Genomic DNA, 21,421 nt, shown 5'->3' with positions numbered 1-21,421 from the left:
CCCCGCCCTCGGTATCCCTGCTCTGTGTACGTTTCTCTTCATCATCACAAAATCACCCGTGAGGAATTGACACAGTGGATGAGAAAACCATGTGCCGGGAGAATTGCATTCGCTTATTCCTGTGACTTTAAACCTCTGATGAGCAACGCCGCCTTTGCCGTGTGTGTCTCTGGGTGAGAGTCACAGGCCTGTGTCTGTGGAGCTGAGGACGCTTCAGTGTTTGCCCATCAGGGCTCGCGCTGGCCGCCCGCCCTCCCTTCCCTTCCCTGGGCGTGGCGTGTGGCCAGCTGTGCCTAAGGAACCACATCAAAGCATCCCAGAATCCTTCATGAAGGATTCATCCCTGAACATCCTCCCTCCGTATACTTATTACAACAGTTTTCCTGCGTTGCAGTGAAGAGGCTTCAAGGGTATCTTTTTTAAAAATTAATTAATTAATTAATTTTTGGCTGCGTCGGGTCTTCATTGCTGTGCACAGGCTTTCTCTAGTTGCGAAGAGCGGGGGCTACTCTTCGTTGCGGTGCACGGGCGCCGGCTTCAGTAGTTGTGGTTCGTGGGCTTAGTTGCTCCGCGGCATGTGGGATCTTCCCGGACAAGGGCTCGAACCCGTGTCCCCTGCATTGGCAGGTGGATTCTTAACCACTGCGCCACCAGGGAAGTCTCCTTCAAGGGTGTCTTTTGCACAAAAGCTTCTGATAAATGAGCGTGGAACTGTGTCTGGAAACCACAGTCTCGTTATTGTCAGCCCAGAACACAGCCTCATCCACGGGGGCTGCGACCAGCGTGCACTAGCCATCGCCTTTGCAACTCTGGTCTCCAAGTGGGAGAAGCCACTGTCATTCCTGAGAGATGCTGTCGTCCTTCCTCGAAAGCAGTTCTCAGCCTTCAGCGTGAAAGGACGACCTGGCAGCTTGTTAAAATGCAGATTCCCAGGCTTGTCCCCGTCCCTAGAGACCTGGGTTCCCTGGTGTATGTTGGGGTCCAGGAAATGGATTTTTTTTTTTTTGGCCATGCCACGTGGCATGTGGGATCTTAGTTCCCGCGACCAGACCAGGGATCGAACCCATGCCCCCTGCATTGCAAGGGTGGAGTCTTAACCACTGGACCACCAGGGAACTCCCAAGGAAACGGAATTTTTAACAAGCATTCCTAAATAAGCTGTGGTGAAGGGCCATTAAAAAAATTCCTATCCATCACAGACCAATACTTCTGTAAAATACTCGGACAACGAGCTACTAGAGAAATGATCACATATTAGGTTGCCATGCGCTCTGTCAGATTGCCATACAACCTTCCACATACTTTGAGTTTCTACACTGATCTAGTCGTAGACTAACAACAAACGTTCCTGGAGCAGCGCTGGTCTGCTTACCATGCTTGGAGGACCGGGATGGTCTCACACACGTACTCTTTGAAAAACTCTGCTCTAAGGATCCCGGAGGTGTCTCCTTAGTAGCTGACCATTCTGCATGTTAGACAACTAACCTAGAGTTGAACTGCTACCCACACCCATGTAAGAAGTCTGAGTAATTTCTCCAGATGTCCTTGCTATCTACTTGGCCACAAAGGTCTACTAAGTGCTCGAATCTGGTTACTGTTTTCTGGAAAGTTTTCCAGAGACAACGTTTCCCCTTACTGCTAGTGAACTACTGTCAATACATTTTAAATCACGTATTTATTAAATAGACAATATAGATTTCGTCATATGACTGGGCAAAAAGTTATGGTTTCACTGTAAGTCAATAGGTATATTTTTGCCTTTTCATATATAAACACTTTATATTTTAAAGTGACTTCTAGAGCTTCAGAAATACTGAAATTTGCTCTAGGTAGTTCACGGCCGTCCAAACTGAAGGCCGACAGAGGTTCAGGAAGTGTCTTATTTGGAGTTATCTGTGTACATCCTCCTGGCTTTTGCATCTCATTTTGAGCTTCCATATGAACTTGTGGGCTCCTATAACCATTAGCCTTGGTCCAGGGCATCCTAAAATTTAAGTTAGAGCCGAATCTGCTCTGAGTGATTAAGTGACAGCCAGCTGTAGTACTGATATCAGAATGGGTATGGCAGCACCTTCAAAGGGAAGAGGGAAATCAGTTTATAACTCATTGGTACATGTGAAAGGTGGACAAGAGTTAGGAACTCAAAGGTGGAGGATATTTTTTCTTATTTAAAATTCTTCTCAGACAGCATGGTCATTTCATTTGGCCTATGTATACTCTGCTTATTAATTTATTAATTTATCAAGGCCGATATCACATAAATTTGAGTTTAGATTCAGACTCTGTCATATAATAAATACTGAAAATCATTATTAAATGTGGTTATATGTGCACATCACTTTTCCTAGGAGTTAAGAGTACTTAGTCACACACAAAATCCTGAAGATGAAACTTCTTTGTGTATTGCAAAGGGGACCTAGGTGGACCTCAATGTCAGGAGGGGTGTAACAGTCCTGGCACAGCTCGGGGCATGTGTGTGGGGAGGAGAGACTGCGGGACCTATAGGGTTGGGACCAGACCGGGAGAGACCAGAGCTGTCAAGCACGGTCAAGAGGTCAAAGCCTCTTCAGTTAAACTCACACATATATTCAGCTGGGCACAGTGCTGAAAACTGGGAATTTGGAGAAAGTTTCTTTAAGGAAAACAATAAGTAAATCCAGCTAAAGAATGAAACTTTAAGTTCCACAATAGGTGGCAAAGCTCATAACCTACAGTTCTTAGGACAACTTGAAGAAAGCGTCTTAACTACTATACTGAGAACAATGTCTGACGTGCTGTGATGCTGGGCCCTGTCACCCACAAGTGACGTCAACACCAACACGTGGTCCTCAGATGTTCTCTGAGGTACACTGACAAGGTACCGTGCTGGGAGGCCCCGGCTTACTTCTGGGTTTGATGATTCGCTAGGAGGACCCACCAGACGCAGCACATAGCCAATGATTCATTACAGGCCTGCTGTGCCTGGCACACACCAGCATTCCAGACTCCGGAAGGAAGCAGGTGCTGGGCGTGGACCCACTGCCACATAAGCATCTGGGCACAGTGACCCACCCTGGCACTTAAGGGGGCATCCCCAAACCCAGGCTCCCAGATGCCAGCCAAGGGTCAACCCTGCAAACAGGGCTCCCAGCCATCGGCAGTCAGGCCTGCCGTGGTGGTTCTTTTCTGCACAGATGCCGTATATACCTGGAAATTCACAGTATCACATTAGCTCTTAATCATTTCCCCATGCCAGGTCGACACGGGGAATTCACAGCTGGTTATGCTAAAAGTGTTTTTTTTTGTGTGTTTTTCATTTCCTTTCTTAGGACTGCTCAGGATTACCCAAAAAGTGAAATGAATACAAACCATCTAAGGCTGTGCTATTCAGTAAAGAATTTTTTTAAACAATCACTTAAGGAACTTTAATGTTACATAATTTTGTTTATGGACTACCAAAAAGTAACTGCTTTCATCACTAATAAAATTTTACTGCTCTCAGTGTGGAGCCAGACTTTTTGATGGGCAGATCAATACTGAGACACTTTTTAACGTATTTTTCCAAGCCAATCAAAATGGGCGTGCAGCCAGTTCTTAAAAATCTTTGAACATAATTCATAATTCAATTAATGTTAAGTTTTTTGGCCAGTTTTTACAAATGAGGGATTCATTCGAAGAAAAAAAAGTGCAAATTTTCCTGGGCAATTATGACTCAAGAGGCATTCATTTGCCAAATTACGGGTTTTAAAATATTGTATAATTCAATATAATTATCAAACCAATTAAAAAGCATTTCCACTGGTCTTAATAAAATGTCACATGATATGACTCAGCATAACAAGCAGTATGTACACTCATTTATTTGTCCAAAACCTGGATAAAAAGCAAACTTCCACCCATGTTCAGATGATCACAGATCCTGAATGAATGAGGTTCCCCTATAAAACTCTACTTTGCATGTATGTAGATGCCTTTGATATGTGTCAGAGTCCAGCAGAGTTTAATCATTGAGCCTTTACCTTAATTGTGCTCAAATGAAAATTGTCTTACTTTGCACCTGGCAAAATATTTAAAGTAACAACACCCCAAATCGTTCACAGTAATAGAATTTTTTCCCTTGATGAACGGATCCTTTTAACGTGGAGCAAAATAAGCTATGGATATAAACAGAACCTAATGCAAGTGACGGGAAAAATACTGGCTTTCATCCATTCCAGGTAATACTTGAACATAATCACGTGTGAGGTAAACCAGAAATTTCTGAGAATGTCCAATAAAACACTGCAAAATATGTTTCTGAATGAGGGGTGAGGGTGAAAGGTTAAGTGTATCGAATATGCTGATCTAATGGAAATCTAGCAGCTATTCCGTGGTTTCCCCATAAATTCATCATAAGATGGAAAATTATGAGAACTATATTTAAGATTATTGAAGGGGAGCACAAATGACATTTTAAGTGATAATTCCAGAAAATATCTGTAATTAAAAGATGGTTTGGAAATTTGCATTTCATGAAATAAAATAATTTAAGAAGCATCTACTTTATTAAATAAAATCATATAATGCATAAATAATACTTGAAAGCCAAGTTTTTAGCTCATTTATATTGTATTACTTGATCAGGATTCACTATTTAATGTGAATGAATAGTGAATTTAAATGTAAAATATAAAAAATGTAAATGTAATAAACTGTTCCTGATCAACATAATGTGACTGATTTTACACACTCATAAATATGGATGTTAAGTGGCTTATTAGTTTGGGTTAATGTGTTACTATTTTGTGTTAACATCTGAGTTTGGATGATATATTGGAAAATTAGAACCCCAAACTCAAAGTAAAATGGAAAGGAAAGGAAGTTATGACTGTTTTTTAAGCATATTATTCTTGTGCATGTACTAACTAGGCTGAAATTATAGCGTTTGCATCCGTGAATTCTAGAAACATCACTTATGATATAATCAGTAGAGGCAGGATGAGGCGTTGGTAGTTTGTACAATAAAGGCCTTGTCACCTGTAGGCTAGAGGAGTCCCTTCTCTATGCTGCTGGTCGGGCTGGTGCACCAGGCCCGTCTGCCTGATGATGCTCAGCCCCGAGCCCCGGGGGGCGAGGCTGGGGCCTCCTGCTTGGCTGGAGGCCCCACCACCTCAGGTGGCAAAACCATCCGGCCAGGCTGCAGGACCCCAGACGAGCTCACGGACCTTCTATGACAACATCCGTCTGTATGAGAGCTACACCGAAACAATGGGATTCCAAGGAAACGATTCCCTATCCTCAGCCAGGCCACGGTGCGGTCAAAACCTACCTCCTAGTACCAAAGAACGAGAGAAAACCTCCAGTATCCAACTGGGGATGAAAGAGAAATGTCCCTCGTGTGTGAACAAGCAGCTCCCAGCGGGCTGAGGGTAAGCGTCCTAACAAAGTGAAGGAGTTGTTCTGGAGAAACCGGTCCCACGGAGCATCTAAATCGCCTGGATCCGCGCTCTTCCTTCTCACTTAAAAAATACATGTGCAGCGCCAGAGGGGTAAGAATCCCTTCACTGCTGCTCTGGAGAAGCGGATGGTTCACGGCATACGTCTCTGATGCACTTACTATTGTAAGGCTGTCCTTCTGTGACCCGGAAGGACAAATATGGCCTCTGGTCAGAATTCAAAGAAAAAGTGGTAAGTCAGCGCTTCCCAACAATGATCGACACGCCATACCCTTTGCTCAGCACTCATACTCCTGGGAATTTATCTTCAGGAAATCTGATTGATAATAGCAAACATCTTCTATCACGTGTGTCCCCACCCCCAGGGCACAGTGTCCAGTGGGACCCTGATACCTTCTCCATGAGCTCCCTGTCATCCTTCTGTGGTCAGCAGGATGCAGCAGTGCTGTCCTTTACAACCTTCCCTGTGGTGGAGACGGTCTCCATCTACACTGCCTAGGACTGAGCCACCGGGAGCACATAGCTTTGAGAGTTTGAAATGGGGCTCGTGCACCAAGCAAGAGAAGTTTTTCTTTTATTTAATCCTAATTAACTTAAATCTAAGCAGCCACCTGTGGCTAGTAGCCGCTATACTGGACAGGACGGTACTAGAAAATAATAACGATTGCGAACGGCCTGATAAAAAGGTGTTGTTATGACTCCCTTTTCTCCCAGGAGCACAGGGACTTTCACACGAGTAAGTGACTCGCCCATGGCTGAAAACCCAGTGACAGCAGAGAAGGACTGTCGCTCAGCCCAGCCGCCACCCCTGCAGTGACATCCGACCGCAGTCCCCTTCATCCCGGAAAAGATGCCACCCAGGCAAGCAGCAGCCCCTGAAAACTCCAAACAAATGCTCAGCAAATAGCTGTGAAAGGAAGCTGTTACCACACGTGGCAGGATTTCTTTCAACACGTGAACAAATAGTGTTCTCCAGCTACGGCTATGTCAGTGGAAACTTGCAAACTGCACGTCGACAGTAAGGGTACCTGACAGCCCTCACTGGTCTCCCAAGCTCTTGCTGTAATCAAATATCGGCCACAGGAATTCACGGGGAGGCACGGAAGGGAAAAAGGCTTGATCAGATGGCCGCGTCCTGTCATGCTGTCTCAGCCTCTTTCCACCCCGTTACACGCCCTTCCCTAAATCCGCAGGAGTCCGTGAAACCGCACAAAAGATACAGCACTTGGGCTTCCCTGGTGGCGCGGTGGTTGGGAGTCCGCCTGCCGATGCAGGGGACGCGGGTTCGTGCCCCGGTCCAGGATCCCACGTGCCGCGGAGCGGCTGGGCCCGTGAGCCGTGGCCGCTGAGCCTGCGCGTCCGGAGCCTGTGCTCCGCAGCGGGAGGGGCCACAGCAGTGAGAGGCCCGCGTACCGCAAAAAGCAAAGTGACTTGGAAACAAAGCATCTTGATGGCACGACATAAAATGGGTGGGAGGAGCTATGTTTGAGGAACATAGCACGCAGCGTCGTTAACCTGTCTTGAATTCTGCGTAAAATATTTCACGTTATTATAGTACCTCGAACCCGCTTCAAAACCCACAAGCCTCGCTTAGGATACTCCTGCGCCTTGCATCCCTCACCACCCCGTGTCACCTCCACAAACGCTCCTTTAGTCATGAGGACCGATTGTGCACCCGAGTTAAGGTGCAGGGTGTAAATTCATCGAAGTTAGGGTGGAGAACATTAGCAGTGGTTTATGGACAAAGTTACTATCCTCTGGTTCCACTGTAGCTTTCATATGGCCAAGGGGATCTAAGACCTCCCTTAATATTACCCTATTCAGGTAAAACCAAGGAAATGTTGGGGCAAGAGGCTGAAACACACGAAAAGAAGTGGGTTAAGACCACAAACTTGTGGATCAGAGCCTGGCTGCAGAAAAATACACAAGAGCCAAGTGTGATGCCCTCGTTACAGGAAGTCCATTCTCAGACTGCAGTTGGCGGGTCTGCTGGAGACAGTGGGACATGGCTCTAGAATCCGGCTACTCAAAGCCCAGACCTACCAGGAAACTTGCAACGTCTCGGGTGTGGTCCTCTGGCCACAAACTCCCATCCTTCATCCGGGCCCACATCAGCAATGTGCACGCGAGTGGGTGGTAGGTCCCAGGTGGCCCTGGGGTCTCCAGCCCTTGAGTCTCTCGGTGACCCACAGAGAGTCCCCAGGCCTCCACCCTGAGAAACCGCAGCTTCGATTTCCTGTCGTTGGAACACTTGCCAGGAGCCCTGAGCTTCCGTCAAGGGTCCAATTCCCGCGAGGCCACCGCCTGCAGGCACACAGTCACCAGTCCAGCTGAGCCGGCCTCCCAGCTGTCCCCGCCAAGGGGCCGGGCAGGGGAGTGAGGCCACCCCATGACACAGCTGAATACCTGCAAGTGACCCCACGAGGCCTGTGGAACGAAGGGGGTCACCCAGCCGGGCCCATCCTGACCCACCCGTCACAAGGGAAGGTAAAGCAGTCCTCATTTCACCCTTGGAAGTGTTGGGCTAGGGGAGGTGTTACATGCCCATTGGAAACCGGGACAGTGTCTGCGCTGTTTTCAGTTCATCTGTTTTCCCTCTAAAGCCACCTTCTAGGTGCTCTTATCATCTCACATGAATGTACACTTGTTAAACCCTAAGCCTCACCCCGCTGCCCAGCCGTCCCGCCTTCTGGCATCCACCTACCAAGGAAGCCCGAGGACGGCGGGTTTGGCTGGATCCTTTCCTTCGTGTTCTCCTGGATGATGTCCCAAAGCTGCCAGATGAACTTGGGGTGAAGAATGTAAAACGGTTGGTTTGGGTTTCTCTGACGGTGCTGAACATACGGAGTGAACAGGTTGTAATCCGGCTTCTTGTACCACTAAGAGGAAAAGATAACATAGTCAGAGGACCACGCCCTGAAGAGGAAGCCGGGCAGCGCCCGCGTTGCGGTGTATTTAGAGGCTGAGGGGCTGGGCTGGGGGGGGGATGCGGACCCCCTCTTCTATAGGCATTTTCACACTGGATGAGGGGGCGAGTACAGAGGTGAGGTCTAGCCTGGGGGACTGGTGCCTTATTCTTTAGTAAAATGAGGGAAAAGGACTCGGGCGGGGTCACTGGACTTTTCTGGAAAGGGCCAGATAGTAAACACATCAGGGTTTTAGGGCCATAGAGTCTCTGCTGCTACTACTGGGCTCTGCTGTGTATTTACTTGGGAAGCAGCCACCGAGGGTACAAGATGAATGGGCGAGGCTGTGTTCCAATAAAACTTTATTTACAAAAACAGGGGCACCCCCCCCCCAAAAAAGAAGAAAATAAAAAGAAAAAACAAAAGGAAGGAAAAAAAAGAAACAAAAAAACATGGCCGGATGGCCCATGGCCATAGTTTCAATCACTGTATTTCAGAAATATGTTCTCCCAATCTAATCTCTAGCGCAGAAAGATGTCAGTAATTGCCTGGGTCTCGGGTCGGGTCTGGGAGACGGATGGGTGGGCACAGGGGACTCTGCAGCAGCGGGAAGATTCTGTTCCTTAATTGTGGTGCTGGATACAGGACTGTATACACTTGCTACTACCCATCAAAATGTGCACTTACATCGGTTACACAAAAATTACTGTAAGGAAAAAATAAACAATAAGGTTGATTTAAAAATCAAGCCTTCAGAAGTGTCTCAGGTGCCACCGAGAAATGGGATTTGGAGGTGTGTGGGGAGAGGCTCAGCTCATAGGGCTCTGACAGTCCTTTCAAACAGACACCTCGGGCAAAGATGGGCTTGGATGAAGATCCCAAGGCATAGTCCCTGGTTGAATGGGGTCTGTGGCTTTAAAAATTTTGACAAGGACGGGCCAGATCATCTCTAGTGAACTGTGCCCCCAAACCCCGGGGCAGGGAGAGGGAAAGCAGGGGCCAACAGCCATAGCCTCTCATGGGTCCACCAACAGCAAGAAAGCTGTCAGAACTTAAAACCACAGAACCTCAGGCTGGAAGGAAGCTGACAAGTTCAAACACCCACTTGATGCCGGTTCTCAGTAGATGGTGTGTAGGAGAATCAACCAGAGAGCATTCTCGGAAGCACACATGGGGGCCTTCCCTGGTGGCTCAGGGGTGAAGACTCCGTGCTCCCAATGCAGAGGCCCTGGGTTCGATCCCTGGTCAGGGAACTAGATCCCACACGCATGCTGCAACTAAGAGTTCGCATCCCACAACTAAGGAGCCCACCTGCTGCAACAAAGACCCAGTGCAACCAAATAAATAATAAATATTTAAAAAAAAAAAAAAAAAAAAAACCCACACATGGAGGCTGGATATGCCCGGATTCCTGGGAAATGGGCTCTGACGGATACTCTGAACAGTGATGCTCCAGATGATGCTGATGTGAACTCCTGGTTGAGAATAGTTATAATCACGCCAGGTATGTGTCCAGCCTCTGTCTTAGGATGCACGGTGACAGAATGCTCCTTCCAGAGGGACCATCGACTGTGGGAAGCTCTCCTGGATAGTTACTCCCTGGTGGGGCTGAGCTCTGTTCCCACATTCATCTTAGGAAGCTGGCATCCTCTCGGGTCACGGCAGAACGGGTCCACAGACGCTGGCACAGCTGACAGCATCGCTCACGGGGCTAAATTGTAACCGATCTTCCCAGCCCCCTTTCAGAACAAGCACGCTGGCTCTTCATGCCAGGTTTCACCAAAAGTAGAGAGGCCGCGAATGTATCGATAACTTGCTTATATTTTGATGGCTAGTAATAACCTTGTTTACACTGTATCGTATAAGATTAAAAAGATTTGGAGGCAGAAGCCAAGAGTGGCACACTCAGGAAAAGCCTGTGACACGTTCCATTTCAATAATAAGGATTCACAAAGGTTAGCCTTTCTTGCCAAGAACTTCCCATGTATTTCAAAAGGTCTTGTAACTACTTGAAAGGTGATGTAACCGTCTCACAATGGAAAAATTCGGAGTTTAAGCAGCCCAACCTCTGGTGTCGCTAGGACTTTCTGAACATCTAGACATTGTACATTTGTTTTTGTTTTTCAAATCCTCCAGAAAAACACTTTAGCATCAGAGGGACTTCGCTCAGCAAGGGTGCTACTGCAACCGGGACTCAAACCGTGTGAACATATGTGAATTTAATTCGCACCCACAATTGGTTTCATTCTGCCTGTCAAAGTTTAATCCCTGACTTCCTCCCATTAAGTATCGGTCAAAGGCGCTGTCTGACCCTCAAGGGTGGGGGCACCAAGGAAATACTCACCAGGTGAAGATTTGCAGAATACGGAGCTGGGTCCCAGGCCACCAAGATGACATCTTTATACAACGAACTGTCAATGAAGTGATGCCTGGGGTTGGTCAAAATCTGCAAATACATAGCAGAATCATTTCAAAACAAGGCTTTGGGCCTTCACAGTTATATTTTAAAAAGAGGCAAAATTTTTAAAAAGGAGTTTTGGAGCAAGAAAAAAAAAATGTTCCTCAGACTTTCTGGGGGAGGGAGAGAGGCAGGCTTTACAAGCTAAGGCACTCAGGAAATATTTAGACAAAGGAGGGCTTTCTTTTTTAAGAAAAGAACGAGGGATTTCCCTGGAGGTCCAGTGGTTAGGATTCTGGGCCTTCACTGCCGAGGGCCTGGGTTCAATCCCTGGTCGGGGAACTAAGATCCCGCAAGCCATGCGGCGCCACCAAAAAAAAAAAAGCAGCAGCATTGCAGTCATCTAGAGGCACCAGCTCCTGATGCAACTCCTGGCTGAGTAAGCCCCCGCCAACGACAACTGCCCTCACTGGCCACTGCGGAGACAGCTGCAGGCCTAGAAGGCCTACCGAGTGCCAACCTCAGGACAAACTGGGCCCAGAGGCCAGGAGACGTGAATCCACCCGGTATGACTGTCCCCGCTCTGGGGCCCTCTCTGCTCCTGAGTGAGTCCTTCAGCCTCACCTGTCAATCAGCTTTTGTCAACTATAGTCTGGGGGGAAAAGGATGCGTTTAATTTGCTTCATTTTTAAGATGGAATTTTCCCACAGGTTTTAAGGTGGCCTCTTTTCCTTCGCATTTTAATCTCTCTGAAGTTGGGGAGTATCTCACAAGCGACCTGTATTTTAATTTGCTGGGGCTTATCTCCTCCTCTCTTAAAAGCTGTCATCAGACAGATGAGGAATCTTCAATCAGGGGCGTCTCTGAATTCAGGAAACCGGGGCCTGTTTCTCACCTCTGTAGGCTGTGAGCCCAGAGCCCGACGAAGAAAGCTGATCTTCGGTTCTGCAACAAACTCACCATAAATCGCTCATCACCCCATTTTTTTCTATACCGTTTGAAACTCTAGAAATTGTTGTGGTTTGTTCTGAGACGAATTTTGCAAAACATTCTTATTGAGAGCATACAAAAAAGAGATATTTTCCTTTTTAAAATGTTCAATAACAAAGTAAAGTTTCTGAGCTGTTCTTCTGACCCTTGAATTCTGTTCCTTTGCTTTTCTCCCCTCCATCCCCATGATTTACTGTTTACCTTTCTTTTCCTCAGTTCACAAAACGCAATATGCTACATATATATATTTGTACCTCTACTCTGATTTTTCCTTTTGATCTTATTTACTCTTTTTTCCTACTCACAGCACACACGAATTCCCATTTCTCTGCATTTTTCCTCACTAATTCTTTATAATTACAAGACCTTTAGCAATAAGCAAGGTCGTGGTCATGGATAACTGGGTGATTTCTCTTCATTCACCCAGTTAAGCTATTTACCTATAAAACAGTCCACCGTGAGAACAGTCCACCATCTTACCTGGGAATTAATGATGCGGACGGTGGTTTTATTTCCAACATCCTTCTCGTAACCACGTGTAGGAGCAGAGTTAAATCTCAAAACTGCATCGTGGGAATCTGAGGGCACATAAGTGACAAACTTACTTCTTTTTTTCCCTCTGCATAAAAATCAGCATAATCTAGGAAAATATCTTAAAGCAAATCTTTCAACACCTGAAGCTAACTAGACCCCAATAAAATTCAGATACCCACACACACACTGTTTGGCATACTACTTATTTAGAATGAGATCCTGGCTGGGGGCAAATAAACATAAAAACATATCAATCCATTACAAGAGGTCCTATATCCTCTAAGTTAGACTTAGATACTTGGTATGTGTTCACGGTCTTTAAAGGCATGCTTTACACAGGAAATTTCAAGACATATGTGTGTATCTAGACTGCTTTGCGGAGTCTTAATGTGTTTCCCAGAAACAGGGCTGAAAGCAGAGTTAATCAGCGATGGGGAATTTCTATGCGATTTCTTCAGCTTCAAAAACCCCATGCGCGTTCCTAATTTAACTTGGAGCAAACAGCAAAGCCTGTCTGTGAGAGAGTGAGAAGTGAGATCACGTATCTCTGATTCGTCAAACACCCAAAGCAGCGGTTCTCACTTTTTGGTCTCCGGACGCCTTTACCCTCCTGAAAATTACCAACAACCCAGAGACCTTTTGTTTATCTGGATTACAGATTTCAGAATATATCACATTAGTGAGTAAAATGGAAAACTTGTAAATGTTTATTTATTAATTTATCTGTAAAATACATTTTTATGAGAAATAACTACATTTCGAAAAATAGTGAGAAGGGCACTGTTTTAAATGTCTGCAAATCTCTTTAACGCCTGGCTTTTTAGAAGATAGTTGGTTTCATATACCTGTTTCTCTATTCAATCTGCTGCAATATATTGCTTTAGTTGAAGTATATGAAGGCTCAAGATATATTGTTGAAAATGGTGGGAGTGGCTTCCCTGGTGGCGCAGTGGTTGAGAGTCCGCCTGCCGATGCAGGGGACGCGGGTTCGCGCCCCGGTCCGGGAGGATCCCACATGACGCGGAGCGGCTGGGCCCGTGAGCCGTGGCCGCTGAGCCTGCGCGTCCGGAGCCTGTGCTCCGCAACGGGAGAGGCCACAGCAGTGAGGGGCCCGCGGACAGTAAAAAAAAAAAAAAAAAAAAAAAAAATGGTGGGAGTATTTCAAGAGTCTTTCCAGATGACTAGGAATATTCTCCTCTGACACTTCATCGTTAACTCCACAAGACCTAGTGTCTGAAAGGTTAGTGGCCGTGTGGAATGCGAAACAGTATCAATTTTTGTGCTGTTACATTAAAATCCATTAGTTAATCTTGCTCTTAAAATGGATGATTCATCAAAAAAAAAACCCAAACGACCCAGTCAAAAAATGGGCAGAAGATCTAAACGGACATTTCCCTAAAGAAGACACACAGATGGCCAACAGGCACATGGAAAGATGCTCAACGTTGCTAATGGAGAAATGCAAATCAAAACTACAATGAGGTACCGCTCATACAGGCCAGAATGGCCATTATGCAAACGTCTACAAATAGGAACTTCCCTGGTGGTCCAGTGGTTAAGACTCTGTGCTTCCACTGCAGGGGGTGCGGGTTCGATCCCTGGTCAGGGAGCTAAGATCCCACATGCTGCACGGTGCGGCACGGCCAAAAGTTAAAAAAAGGAAAGTTTACAAGTAATAAATGCTGAGAGGGTGTGGGGAAAAGGGAACCCTCCTACACTGTTTGGTGGGAATGTTAAGTCGGTGCAGCCACTGTGGAAAACAGTATGCAGGTTCCTTAAAAAACTAAAAATAGAGTTGCCATATAATCCAGCAATCCCACTCCTGGGCATTTATCTGGAAAAGACAAAACTCTAATTCGAAAAGACACACACACCCGAATGTTCACAGCGGCACTATTTACAATAGCCAAGACATGGAAGCAACCTAAATGTCCATCGACAGAGGAATGGATAAAGAAGATGTGGTCCATATATACAACGGAATATTACTGAGCCTCAAAAAGAATGAAATGATGCCATTTGCAGCAACATGGATGGCCCTAGAGATTATCACACTAAGTAAAGTAAGTCAGACAGAGAAAGACAAATATATGATATCACTTATATGTGGAATCTTTAAAAATGATACAAGTGAACTTATTTACAAAACAGAAATAGACCCACAGACAGAAAACAAATTTATGGTTACCAAAGGGGGAACGGGTGGGGGAGGGATAAATTAGGAGTTTGGGATGAACATATACACACTACTATATATAAAACAGGTAACCAACAAGGACCTACTGCATAGCACAGGAAACTATATTCAATATCTTGTAATAACCTATAATGGAAAAGAATCTGAAAAAGAATACATATATATATGTATGTATAACTGAATCACTTTGCTGTACATCAGAAACTAACACAACACTGTAAATCAGCTACTGGGTTGGCCAAAACATTCCGTAAGATGTTATGGAAAAACCCGAACGAACTTTTTGGCCAACCCAATATATTTCAATTAAAAAAATAAAGGATGATTCATCCACGTATATTTTGTAACACTGTGCGACGGTCATTTGGAAGCTATCAGTTCAATAAGTAATGCAGATCTTTCAAATATTGAAGCATTTCATTATAAAGTATCAGATATCATTAATGTCACCATGGATCTCATCACTTTTTAAGTTTGGGAAGCCTCCAGGCTCGGGGTTGAAAGCTTTAACTTTATCACTGGCAACAAACACCGTCAGTTATTTTCCTGAAAGTGAAGGCTTACTTACTTCCTTTTTGAGAAAATATCCGCCAAGTGTCCAAGTCTAAATTAAGTATGTCTATCGGTCCTCTGTTTCAAGTATAGTTGTGTTCTGTGACAAAAGTGGCTAGTGATGCTCACAGCTCAATCACATCAGTGCCCTTCCGTCGGGGGTTGGTTGGCAGAAATGCTTTCATGTTATTTCCCATTTGGTCTTAAAAACACGTGTACGTCAAAGCCTGAACTCTAATCAAACTATAACCATTCTTACTGCTTCTTTAAGGACATCCATACGCGAACCCGGCATGCTTTGCTTTCACTGCTAAGCTTGGCAGGAAAACATCCCGTGAGGACTAGTACAGCGGGTACCACTGCCTTGATCTGTGCTAAGAAGCACTTTTATCCGCTATAGCACCATCCGGTTCCGATGTCAACAGTTAAAAAGACCTCCGAGTACTATGATGAAAATTGTTCTCACCTTGTGAGCCCCTGAAAGGATCTTGGGGGCTCCAAGTGCAAAGGCCAGACCCTATGTGACCTGCTCACCTGGGGCAACTCTCCCATAGGCAGGGAGTGAGGGGGGCCCAGACAGTGGGGTGGCCTCCGGGCACTCAGAGGTAACCAGGATGGCACCAGGGCAGGAAGCAGGATGCTGGCACTCCTGGACCAGTTCTCCCACCGAACCACGCCACCCTTAGATACAGCCTCCGTCTAGAGGTAAGGTGAACAAACAGGTTGCCAAGCGGTGGGTGCATTTCTAATTGATTACGTAGAAATTCCTAATGAATCATATCACCCCGGACAATGTCCCAGCTTTTAAAAGCTGGTGTTCTACGCTGAGGTGTGTTTTAAGCCTTAGAAGAACTTGACAAAGCACGGGGCGCAGAAAGGTCATCTAGGTTCACTCCTTTGGAAGTCGTATGAGGCTGAAGAGTTAAAAGGTCAATTTCATGGAGGACACAGAGAGGTAGGTAGGGACGGGGCTGCTGTGGATGAGACTGAACTTCCCCCAGCTGGCCGGGAGGATGGACCAGGATGGGAGGGGGCGTGTGGGGACGACGAGCTGAGCTGAGAGCCCATCACATGGACACGTTCGTAAATGCGCACCTGGCTGTGCTTCTCCCAGATAACCACCTGCAAAACTAAGCTGTCCGTTCACATTTAGAGAGGCAGGAATGATCAGACAGCCAGCACAGGGGAAGAAAGCAAAGCATCATTTTTGGAGACGGCATTTCCAGGCTAGAGCCTTGAGAGCAGAGCCAGGCTAAGAGCATCATTGAGGAAGATGAAAACCCTGCAAGGAGCAGCCAGCCAGAAGGCATAGCAGCACGAAATCCCTGCCCAGCCCTGGGCACTGCATCCCCACCGCTCCCTCCCCTTCCCGAGCTCCGGAATCTGCAAGGGCAGCCAGCACCTTGTCTTTGGGGAACGGGGTTGCAGTTTAAGTTTGGGAAGCCTCCAGGCTCGGGGTTGAAAGCTTTATCACTGGCAACAAACACTGTCAGTTATTTTCCGGAAAGTGAAGGCTTCCTTCCTTCCTTTTTGAGAAAATATCCGCCAAATGCCTCTCCCCCAGACCCACCGCCCTGGTCTGTCTCGCCTCACTGGGACTCCTGCAACGTGCTTACTCCAATCCAGGCTCTGGAGCAATCTTTCCAAAATGAAACACTGACCCATCACTCCTCTGCTTCAAAGATTTCAGTGCCTCTGCAGCGCGAGGCCAAGGGGCTGGAGCTGGAGTTTCGGGGACCCAGACTGGGGTTCAAATCCGGCTCTACCCTCTGTGTCTCTGGGTACCTTGGTTTCCTTACCCATAAAACAGGAATAATCGTGTCTGTCACTTGGCATCGCAAGGCTTGTTCACACATAAAAGCACTGAGGATGAGACCTTCCCTGCAGTAAACACCCTATAAGTGGTATCTATTATTACAATCATTATGAGAAGTCTAATTTCTGGGGAATGACATCCAAGAGCATGAGGTGGCTGACCTCCTGCCCACCCGTCCAACTTACCTGTCTGCTCTCTACCCCCAGCCCATAGTGGTCCCCAGCCCTTATCACCCACACACTGTGCCGTTTCTCATCCAACTGCTCTGCTGGCCTTTGGCCTGGATTCCCCTCCTCAGACGTCTGCCCTCGCGGTGGGGCGGGATTCCGCGGTCATGTCTTCCCTGTCTGTCTGCGCATCTTCCTGTCCTTCTAACCGTGATATTGGAATTGTCTGTTTACAGTCTGTCTTTCCCACTAGCAAGCAGAGGATCTGAGGGTCAGGGCTGGGCCTCATCCATCTTTCTGTCACTAGTGGCGAGCACAGTATCTGATGGAGAGTTGGAGACCCATGCTTGCTGAATGACTATATGACCTGCTTTCTTGCTGTTTTAAGGTAACAGGACGCCAAATCCCAAGCTCCCTACGGGAATATGCCCCCTCCCTACACAGCGTCCTCCCTACCCTGCCACTTCGCACACACTTCCCAGAATCCGAGTTTCAAGTGACAGATCCTGACCTCCCATTCAAGGCGACAGCTGTAAGTTCAAAGTACTCTTCTCACCTGCAGTGCGTTTCCACGGGATTGCTGCTACTGATCTCACTACCAAATTATTATTATTTACAGGAATGGCTGAAAAAAGATCATCTCACCACTCTAGAAAAGAATGTTCCGTGTTTCCAAAACAGTTCAGTTTGCTTTCCAGTAACATATTCAAAGCGGAGGTGTTTAAACAATTACAAGGTGTGACTCAGTCTAACAGAACTGGGAAACAGGACGGCACTGCCCAGGCAGCAGCCAGCAGAGCCACTTGCAACCCTGGCGCCTCCCTGGTCCCCTGTGTGTGTGTAGTCCCCCACTGTGGTCATTAATGGTTTTCTTTCTGCCGCGTGTCCGTCTGGCTCTTGTCTTTGATGTGTTGCTTACACGATGGTGGCTCGGCATCTGGGCCGGGCTCGTGGTGGGGGGGGGGGGGGGGGGGCAGGGGCTGAGCCCTCAGGCAGGGAGGGTAGGGTGGGGGCAGACAGGGGGCAACCCGAGGGAACTTTTCTAGCTCTGCCCTCAGTTTTTCATAAAACCACGACCTCGTGCAAGACTTCTAATCTTCACTTAGCCAATTCACAAGTAGATGCTTAGGGATGAAGACAGATTTAGCTAAATAGTACAGCATGCCCGCTTCCAAGTTCCCTGAAGGACTCTGCTATGTGAATTTGTTCTCACTAGGAGAGGTGTTAACAACTGTGTGTTGATAAGCCTCTGTATGTTCAGGAGAGTCGGAAGGAGAAATGTCAGCACATGGCAGGCACAGGGGCTGATGCTGAGAGATGCCAGCTTATAAAAAAGCGAGACTTCTTGTCTTTAAAGAGTTGAGTTGTGTTACGTTACATACTCTTAAAAAGGTATCGATAGCTATAAAATTGGATTCAAAGGAACTGACGCAAAACAACAGAGAATTTAAAAAATTTTCTGTGTGTTGGTCCTTCAGTTACCTTCCTACGATTCTAATCATGAACCTTTGTATAAGTGCAGATGCTATCAATTAAATGTGGATACTAGAAACTAACAAAGATATAACTGGCGTGTCACGTTCCCCAGAAATGTGGAACTCCCAGTCTCTTTCACACTCTCGTCCAAATTCTGAATAGAGGAGAATTTACAAGACTCCGGTCAGGGATGTTTACACCAGAACCAAGAGCAAGGGAATTCTCCCAGGCAGGTGAGTGCAGAGCAAATGTGCAGCTATGATGCAGTGGGGCTTCAAACAAAGCCCAAAGAAGAAAAAAAAATCCCAAAGCAAGTCACCACCTGCTTTAAAGCTGCTTAAATTCCTTCTTCCATGATTAATCGTGGTCTCCGAAAACCAGAGAGAAGTGTGGCTTTACTTGGCCCTGGGGGCCTCTGAACCAATGCTCCTTCCTAATTGGTAGCAGCCGCTCGACTCGGCTTTGGCTGCAAGCTTCTGTGACACACAGACAGCGTGATTACGAGTCTGCTTAATGTCAGCTCGGGGACACTGGGACCCCAGGCTGCAAGTCCAGACCTGGGCCTTGTTTTTTCAACTTCTTAAAAATTTCACATTCAGCCTCATTCCCAAGAGCCCGTGGGAGGAGGTCTGGGCTGTGCAACCTGATGATAAGGGTGTCACCCTATTTCAAGATGGCTCTGGAGTATCAGCCACTCTTCGAGGACACGGAACAATGAATGGGCCCCAGAAACAACGATTCCTTTCTATCAAGTGGGCAGTGCCCCCTGAAGGTCACGTCCAGGTCAGCTACGAGCTAACACCATCCACCTATGAGAATGTATGAGGGCGTTGTTTTACATCTGGCCTCAAGGCAGACGCTGCGTCTGATCCACACTTGTTTTCTCGGTACCTAGTGCGGAAGCCAGCACAGAGTAGAGGCTACATGCGTGTTTGCTAAATGAGCCTGAGGGGTCACGGGTGCAGCACCAGGATGGGCTGGGCACTGAGGGGACTCGGGGGCATCAGACTAGACTGCAGGTTCCTGGGGAAGCAGGGCTTCTGCATCCAGATGCAGGAGCCCTCCCGAGCTGCCTGCCTGCCAGCCGGCCCCGCAGATTTGGGGCTTCAGGCAGCAGCATCAACTCTTATCTGCATTTCCAGCCACAGCCTACTTTCCTGCCCGGCAGACTTCAGATTTGCCAGCCGCTAGGACGGCAGGGGCAAGGCCTTAAAATAAATCTTTCTCTCTACACTTATCCCACCGGTCTGTTTCTCTGGAGAGGCCAGACTAACGGGCGTTCTCCAGGGCTCAGGAATGGATTTGAAGACAGTTCAGAAGGGAAGATGGAAGCCCAGGCTGCAGCTGGTTATCTGCCATCCTGGAGAAGGTCCCTGGGAGGCGGCTGGGGCCCAGAGGCTGGGTGTGTGCCAACCTTGGAGGTGACGGTGCCCACCGGATCAACGCTCCCACCAGCTGTCGGGCTCTCCGCAGAGCCCAGGGACAGGGATTTAGTCCTTGAACGAGTGACAGTTATCATCCTGCAAACTCCTGTTTGGAGCTGCCCCCTAAGGCTCGTCGCCCCGTGGGGTTTCCCCTGCTGTCCTTCCTGCTCCTGCCACATTAAGGGGCATCAGGGGTGCAGCCCCGGCTGGGAGCCGTCAGTGCACAACGTGGGCTCTGCAGGAAGTGGGTCCTGAGACCCGGGCGGTGAGAGGGCCGCGGGCTTCCCTTTCCCGGGCCCCCAGGTCCTGGGAGGACGCCTGTCCCCGCTCTGAGTCTCCACAAAGGAGGCCTCTGTGGGATTCCACCGCCGGGGCTCATTCCGTCCCAGGGAAGGCAGAAGGCCTAAGACTTGCCGGAAACGCAGTGTAGGCGCGGCCACCTTGGGGGCGGGGTGCTGTGGGGACCCACCTATCTCTTCGCCCAGGGACGAGTTGAGGATGGCGCCGGCCGACGTGACCACGGCGCAGGTCCGGAGCCCGCGCGGGAGCAGCCGGCCGAGCGGCACGGCGGGGACCAGCGCGCGCCAGCCGAGCGCCGAGAAGGGCGGCTCGCTGCCGTCCAGGGTGCGCACCCGCACGCGGCGCCGCAGGGCGCACAGCAGCTCCGCGCGGCTCCGCCCCGCCGCCCGGCGCCCCCGGAAGCGCACGCCGTGCTTGTTGGCGCGCAGGTAGGCGCCCATAGCCTTCTGCAGGCGCGGGTGCAGCATCCGCGCCGACGCGTCGCCCCTCCAGAGCCGGTGCAGGAGCGCCCGGGGCGTGGACGAGTACAGCCGCTGTCCATCCTCGTCCACCCCGGACGCCGCGCTCCGGCTCTGCCTCCGGGCCCCTCGCTTCGCCCGCCGCCCCCGGGCCTGGCGCGCCGACCGAGCCCCCTCCGGGCCCCCTGACGTGCCCGGAGCGGCGTCCTCCGGCGGCAAAGCGCTTTGCGATGTTCTCCCCGTCTGGGGCGAAAGGAAGTCGTCTTCACTTTCAAAACCGCCTGGGGCCCACGCCCGCAGGTCGCCCGGCCCCGCGAGCAGGGGGCCATACGGGTGTCTGCGGGGCAAGCCCCTGCGAGCGTCCGCGCCCTCGGGCAGGCCCTCCGAGGCGCCCATGATGGCCCGCTGCCTTCCCTGCGCGGGCAGCGGCCTCCCGGTCTCCAGGAAGAAGGAGCTGGGCGCGGGCTGGGCAGGGTTGCTGTCGGTGACGTACAGGAAGGTCGCCAAAAAGAGGAGACCCCAAGCGAATATCCCGCAGAGCATCCCTTGTCTCCATCGCTTCAAGTGTGGTTTCATGGCAGGTCTGCGGCGTCAGCACTTGGCGTCCCGAGGCGGCGGGAGGCGGGATGGACCTGAAAAACAGCCGGGTGTCACGGTGAGGCGCGCGGGACAGCGCTGGGGACAGTCTCTTTAGAGGGTCTCGGGAGGGTTAGAGGGGGCATCGGAATCCAGGATCATCCGGAGCTTCGGCCAAATTCGGGGGTCATATGCCCCCCACCCTCACATCTG

The 21,421-nt window shown here is 48.7% G+C and overlaps 1 protein-coding gene across 1 annotated transcript in view; it reads right to left on the bottom strand.

Moving 5' to 3' along the window:
• Nucleotides 1–21,214, bottom strand: part of ST6GAL2 (ST6 beta-galactoside alpha-2,6-sialyltransferase 2) — a 23,479-nt gene extending 2,265 nt beyond the window's left edge. The window contains exons 1-4 of the mRNA XM_007456819.1: nt 20,344–21,214; nt 12,189–12,286; nt 10,665–10,766; nt 8,119–8,293 (exon numbers count right to left, since the gene is read on the bottom strand). Of these exons, the coding sequence (XP_007456881.1) occupies nt 8,119–8,293; nt 10,665–10,766; nt 12,189–12,286; nt 20,344–21,208 (1,240 nt within the window). The 5' untranslated portion in view covers nt 21,209–21,214. The remainder of the gene's footprint in view (nt 1–8,118; nt 8,294–10,664; nt 10,767–12,188; nt 12,287–20,343) is intronic.
• Between the last annotated feature and the right edge of the window lie 207 nt (nt 21,215–21,421).

This window comes from Lipotes vexillifer, unplaced genomic scaffold, assembly GCF_000442215.2.
Source record: "Lipotes vexillifer unplaced genomic scaffold, Lipotes_vexillifer_v1.1 scaffold777, whole genome shotgun sequence".
Taxonomy (NCBI): Eukaryota; Metazoa; Chordata; class Mammalia; order Artiodactyla; family Lipotidae; genus Lipotes; species Lipotes vexillifer.
Note: the sequence above shows the minus strand (reverse complement) of the source record. Positions and strands in the feature narration are given on the sequence as shown.